General features: G+C 36.7%; 1 protein-coding gene across 2 annotated transcripts in view; it reads left to right on the top strand.

Annotated features, from left to right (window-relative positions):
- The window catches only part of MFSD14B (major facilitator superfamily domain containing 14B), a 134,191-nt gene extending 131,936 nt beyond the window's left edge, over positions 1 to 2,255 (top strand). For both annotated transcript variants that reach the window (XM_028532217.1, XM_036018421.1), the window contains one exon: positions 479 to 2,255. In XM_028532217.1, the coding sequence (XP_028388018.1) occupies positions 479 to 724 (246 nt within the window). In that variant the 3' untranslated portion in view covers positions 725 to 2,255. The remainder of the gene's footprint in view (positions 1 to 478) is intronic.
- The last annotated feature ends 5,014 nt before the right edge of the window (positions 2,256 to 7,269 follow it).

Here is a 7,269-nt window from a genome sequence, read left to right on the forward strand (position 1 = left end):
CTGTTCTCACACAGTGACTGATCAGAATGCTGCCTTCTGGTAAAGCTCAGACTAAATATAAAGTGATGTAAAATTCCAAGTAGAAATTGAACTAGAGTTCTTTTCCTAGTCTTCATTTAGTATTTCTTCCTGCCTCCCTTCTAAGCAATATTTAATATAGATTTCTGTACAGGAATTAATGTTTATGTACAGAATGCATGATCTGAGGTTATAGGATAAAATTAGAGATAACCAACTGTTACTTATAGGTTTAATTAAAATATTGAGAAGTGGTGAAAAATCAGTAATTAGTTGCCCTCTGTCGTATGCCAAACTCTAGGCTCAAGGAAAATTTGCCTTGACACTTAATGAAACATTTGCTCAAGAGAAAATGATTCACTTTGAGGTAGTATGGGTTTTTGGAGGTCATACAGAACTAATTTCACTTTGAAAAGACTAACCAAATTGTTCATCTCCATTTGTTTCCCACACCCTTTAGGGAGCTGTCATCCCAGGCCCACCATTTTTATTTGGGGCTTGTATAGTTCTTATGTCTTTTCTGGTTGCCTTATTCATCCCGGAATATAGTAATGGAATTAAAAAACATAGCAACAGCATTAGTGGCAACCTAACCAACACCCCAGAACGGGTCAGTGATGAGGACATTGAGCCACTGCTACAAGACAGCAGCCTCTGGGAGCTCACTTCTTTCAAGGACCCTGGGAGTCAGTGCACTGAACTATAAACTTGACAGAAAAGGAAATTCTGCGGATATTAGCTCTCTGAAGTTGTTGGGGAGCCACACCACATGTACACGTTTTGGTGCTGGAGGAAAGATGCTACTGGTGTCCTTTAGGGCCAAGTTTGATAAGTAACCCTTTGCCCCCCTCTTCCTCCTCCTGTTTCTTCCATTCTTTTTCTTTCTGTTTGTACCTAGAACAAGTTAAAGTTTGAAATATGTTGCTGCAAATAATTGCCACTCTCAAAGTTATCTGGAGTCCAGACTTTGAAACTCAAATAGAAAACGTCATATCTTCCAAAAAAGATAGCTTTCCTTTAACACCTCCAGATTAAGAGTGACAGCAGTTTTCCATGTCCTTTTCAGTAGAAGTGTAGGATTTTGTTGGTCCTGCCATCTCTGGCCGGATTTATGATAAAGAATCCCTTCTGATTTTCTTCCTTCGTGTTTCTCTGAAAAGTGGCCACTTTGCCCATTAGTGTTTATGAGTGACTGCATGTAGATTCAGTATCAGGGATCTATTGCCTTTGTTCTAAGGTCAAACAAAACCCTAATCTTCATCTTTTTTCCTTGTCTCTTCTTAATATTGTTGGCTAGAATGAAATTCAGCATATACATCTCTGGATATTAAATAATATTGGTCAGTAATATTCTTTACCAGTGAAGAAAATTTTTCTTATAAATTTAAGTCATTAAGAAATAGCAGTCAGATTCTTCAATGTAGTGTCTTGGTCATATCCAAAGGTGATTTTACAGAAGAAAACACATATCATACATTCTGGTAGCAACATGGAAATCAGAGGGTGCTTTTATTGGACGTTGCTTCTAAAAATGTTTTCAACAATGCAAACATTCCTAAGTGAGGATGAGCATTAATAACTGGATACCAGTGGAGTTTATATCCAAGTTCAGATTCATATAATTCATCATTATTTGTTCCTTCCCACATCTCCGGTGTCCTCAGTTTTTCTCATTCATCACACCCCTGCCTTAACTGCTCTGTGTAGTATGCATTTGTTTTCAATAGATCTTTATTTCCATCAGTTTATCTGCGTTTTGAATCTTATGGGAATGTGTACATCAAATTTATTTCTAAAATATGATGGTTTAGGAAGTTCAGTTTCACAGTAAGTGTCTTGCTAATTTTTTGAGATGTTTTAAGGACAAAAAAAAAACTTTACAAATGTATATGCATTTTGCTGAATCAATAAATGAACCATTCAATCGGGTCTACCTTTAACATAGCACTCCTGAAAGTTTTATAGGTTTGATATATATGTAGATATTTGTAAGAAGTTTTAAATTTTCTTGATGGAGTGCTGTATAAATCTTGTATTTATAAATATAGCGAAGGTGTTGACAGAAAAATTATATATACAACTTTTATAAAGGATTATGTACTGACTGAATACATTTAGAAGAAAATATATTTTGAAACCTATTCTGCTATGAAAAGAAATGACATATCTTTTTACTATGTTGTTGGTTTTTAAGTTAAGCTTCCTAATGCATAATAAATTTGTAATGGATACATCTATGTTTCTTGTTTGTTGTGTTTTTTTATACAAATAGTAGCATTGATCTTTGGGTTCTCTTTTCAGTGGTTTGAGCTAAAATAAATTGGTAATCCTTAAGCTAATGCAAAATGTATGTGTATTTTCAAAAAGTTTAATTTTTAGCAAACTTTCTTTAAAAATCTCCCTTTAATAACAGATTGTAAACTTTCTTTATCTTTTTAAAAAGCAGGGACACTGTCCTGGCCAGTGTGGCTCAGTTGGTTGGAGTACTGTCCTGGAGACCAAAAGTTTGTGAGTTGAATTTCTGGTCAGGGAACATACCTAACTAAGTTGGCACATATGAGAGGGCAACCAGTCGATGTTTCCCACATTGGTGTTTTACTCTCTCTTTCTTTCTCTCTCTCTCTCTAAAGGCAACAGAAAGGTGTCCTCAGGTGAGAATAAAAAAATGAAAAAGCATTTTACTGCTTTTCATGGGGGGGACACATATTTGTATACCTGTGTTGATTAGTAGCATTTTATTTACAGTAACCAAAAAGTGGAAGCAACCCAAATGTCCATTGTGTGTGAATGAATAAAGAAAATATGGTATATACATAAAATGTGGAATATTATTCAGCCTAAGAAAGGGAGGAAATCCTGATTGATATGTGCTACATACTACATGGGTGAACATTGAAGGCATTATGCTAAGTGAACTCAGCCATCACTAGAGGACAAATTCTGTATGATTCCACTTTCATGAAGTATGTAGTCAAATTTGTCAGACACAAAGTACAATAGTGGTTTCCAGGACTAGGGGAAAAGGTGAGTGGGAAGTTATTTAATGGGTAGAGTTTCAGTTTGGTAAGATGAGAAAAGTACTTTTTTTAAAGGATTTTATTTATTTATTTTTAGAAAGGGAAAGGGAGGGAGAAAAAGAAGAGAAACATCAACATGTGATCACCTCTCAGGCACCCCCCACTGAGGACCCATCCTACAACTCAGGCATGTGTCCCAACCAGGAATCGAAGCAGCAACCCCCCTGGTTTGCAGTCCGGCACTCAGTCCACTGAGCCACACCACCCAGGACTGATGAGAAAAGTTCTAAAAATGGATGGTGGGGATGGTTGCACAATAATTTGAATGTGCTTAATGCCATAGAACTTCTTTAAAATGATTAAAATGTATAGTTTGCCAGTATTTTTAAAATGGTATGATAGTATCTTTGTTCTTTACCACTGCTTATTAAAATTGTGGTTTCTTTACCCACTATAGCAAATGGCATTATTTTTCATAATTAGGTAAGATTTTTAATTGAGATAAAATTCACCATTCCAAAGTGTGCTATTCACTGGTCTTTAGCTTTTTCACATGGTGGTGCAGCTATTAGCACTGTCTGGTTCCAGAGCATTTCTGTCATTTCAAAAAAGAAACCCCATACCCATTAGCAATCACTATCAATAGCCCCATTCCCATCCCCTGGAAATGAATACTATGCTTTCTGTCTATGGATTTGCTTATTCTGGACATTTCATATAATGGAATCATATAATATGTGTAACCTTTTGTGTCAGGCTTCTTTACTCCGCATGTTTTCAGTGTTCATCTACATTATATCATGTATCAAATACTATTCTTTTTTAAAGCTGAATAATATGCCATTGTATGACACTACATTTTCTTTATTAATTTGTCAATTGATAATTTATCATTTAAATGTCAACAAACATTTGGGTTGTTTCCATTTTTAAGCTATCATTAATAATGCTGCTATGAACTTTCTTGTCCTAAATTTCTGTGTGAACATGGTTTTAATTCCTCCTGGGTTTACACCTGTGAATGGAATTGCTGACTATGTGGGAACTCTACATTTAACTACTTGAAGGATTGTCAAACTCTTTTTCACAGCAGCTGCACATTTAACATTCCCATCAGTAACAGAGGAAGGCTTAAATGTCCTCATATGCTTGCCAACACTTTGTTATTTTCTGTTTTATTGTTGTTTATAGATATTCTAGTAGGTTTAAAGTAATATCTCATTGTGGTTGTGACTAGCATTTCCCTAATGACTAAGGATGCTGAGTACTAAGGATGCTGAGTACTTGTTAGCCATTTGTATTTTCTTTGAAGAAATGTCTACAAGTCTTTTGCCCATTTTTGATTGGGATGTTTGTTGTTGCATTGTAAGAGTCTCTTTTTTTTTAACTTTTTTATTTTTTAAGATTATTTTTAGAGAGAGGGGAAGGAAGGGAGAAAGAGAAGGAGAAAAATATCAATATGTGGTTGCCTCTTATGTGGCCCCCACTAGGGACCTAGCCTGCAACCCAGGCATATACCCTGACTGGGAATCAAACCAGTAACCCTTTGGTTCATAGCCCGTGCTCAATCCATTGAGCTACAGCAGCCAGGGCTATAAGACTTCTTTATTCTGGATGATAGATTATGATCAGATATATGATTTGCAAATATTTTCTCCCCATTCTGTGTATTGTCTTTTTACTTTCTTGATCATATTCTTTCATGTACTAAAGTTCAACTTACCAAATTTTTTGTTTTGTTACTTACACATTTGGTGTCATATCTTTATCAGGTTGCAAGAAGTTCCCTGCTATTCCTAGTTTGGGGTGTGTGTGTGTGTGTGTGTTTTAATCATGAACGGGTGTTGGATTCTGTCAGATGCTTTTTCTGCATTAGTTGAGATGATTGTGGAGGGTTTTATTTGTTATCATGGTATATAATTCTGTCACACTGGTTGATTTTCATTTGGTGATTCACCCTTGCATTCATTACTGGGATAAATACCGTTTGGTCATGGTATATAATCCTTTTAATATGCTGTTGGATTCAATACACTAATTCTTTTTAGGATTTTTGCTTCTATATTCATAAGGGATGTCTTTCCTTTTGATATCTTTCTCTGGTTTGGGTAATGCTAACCTCACAGAATGAGTTGGGAAACGTTCCCTTCTATTTTTTGGAAGGGTTGATGTTGATACTTCTTTAAACAATTGCTAAAATTCTACTACATTAGTCAAGCATCCCACAATAGCAATTTAAATAAAGGATTTATTATAAAGAATTGTGTACTGTACTGTTAACTAGACAACTGAAAGAGTAAAGTGAGAAAGCTCCAAGGCAGTGGTTCTCAAACTTCAGTATACATCAGGTTTAACTGTAAGGCATGTTAAACACAGCTTCCTGGTCACATCATCACTTACTGACTCAGTATGCTGGGTGGTGCTATAGCATCTGCATTTCTAACCAGATTCCAGGAGATACTGATGTTGTTGGTCCTGGGACCACAGTTGAGAACTACTATTCCAAGGTATCATGGGGCTAACAAGTGCAATGTTCCCTGGATTGAGGGAACAAAGGCTATGCATTTGAGTTATTAAAATGCAGAATTTAGGGAATGGTCATATAATCTGTAGTTGGGCCTCAGACTTTTGATGAAGTGCTGCCAGCTAGTGGTGGTATTTCTCGGCTTAAAGGTAAGGTCTCTGGGGGTGGTGCCTGGCCCTGGCACAGTGTACTGGGTTCAACTGCTGGTATGGGAAGGAATTATCACTGCCAGTGAAATGAAGCATTGCTAGAATGGAGCTGTTAAAAATGAGAAGCAGACAGTCGAGTTAATCAGTCCTTCCTCTTCCTCTTCAGTGAGGAGTTCCTTCCTAGCACCCTTTCCTGAGACACAGCCAGCTGGCAAAGTCTGCAAAGAGGAGGTTGCAACTGAGAGACAATACTGAGTCACTGACCCTATCAACACTTGCTGCACATGTGAGCTTGTGTGTAGCCACCAACGAAGTCCATTCTCTAATGAGATGTAACTATGTTATTTACCTATGGTGCTCCCACCCTCTGCAAAATTAGAAGATGCAAAATCTTAGTGGTCAGTTATCTATCACTGGACCATGTTGATTACTCCCCCAAAATCATAGCCCCATCAGAAAATTCTCTTATAAAAAGATAAAATTAGCCTCGAACCAAACATGCATAATGTGATGAAGAGGGAAGAAAAGATAATACTTACTCTGTACAATTACACACAAACCAGCAAAAAGGGGGAGATATGTATACAGCTGCTGTGTACTCTTCTGTGACTGGTTATGTGGCTGTAGCTTCTGCCTCTACTTACTATATATTTCCTTGGCACTCACTAGAACCTCAGCTTGTTGAGATTCTACCTGATAGGTGATATACTATAGATCTTCATTCCTAAAGGATCTGAATCCTCAGTAGCCCTGCCCTATTTATGTTCTTTTTTGCTTTTCATAGCTATAGTTTTCCACTAACTTTCCCCTGAGCATCATAGACTAATGGGTGCCTCAGAGAATCCACTGAGTTCCATACATAGCCTTCCTTTGCCCACTGATGGGCAGCAACCCATTTGCCTCAGTCCCTGAGGAGACTGAGTGGGAATTGAATCTTTTGGTGCAGTGAAACCATAGTTGTTTGACTTTGTGGCAGTATTACCCACACACCTTCCACTACAAGCTGTCAAAGTTGCAGAGATTGGTTATTAGGTGTGATGGCAACAGTAGCCTTCACTCCACTTTTTCCTTTGAATCCTGAACCCTTGTATTTTGGCTTTGAGAGACACATTATATATCATCTCATGCAAAGCAGATACTATATCCTGTTAGATCTCCATCCTTTAAGGTTTTTAGGTTTTTTCTTTAGGTTTTAAATCCTTTATCTTAATTTAAATTCTTTGTATAAAATTGCATAGTTAAAATATTTGAAATAGCTGAAGTTTAAAAGCTTATAAAATTTGAAACAATGGTTACAGATAAGTATCATGAAAGTCTCATGGCACAATTGTATTTAAGTGGGGGGAAATTACACTTCTATATTCTACCAATGAACAATTGGAAAAATTAAATAAAAATTCTATTTATGACTTCCAGTCAAGATGGAGGTGCAGGTAGACAGGGTTTGCCTTCTCACGCAACCACAAAAAGAATTACAACTACATCTTAAAAATGAGTAACACCCAAAACTGTCAGAAAATCAAACTGTGTGGAAGTCGAACAACCAAGGACTTAAAAAAGC

This window comes from Phyllostomus discolor, chromosome 2, assembly GCF_004126475.2.
Source record: "Phyllostomus discolor isolate MPI-MPIP mPhyDis1 chromosome 2, mPhyDis1.pri.v3, whole genome shotgun sequence".
In the NCBI taxonomy this organism is placed as follows: Eukaryota; Metazoa; Chordata; class Mammalia; order Chiroptera; family Phyllostomidae; genus Phyllostomus; species Phyllostomus discolor.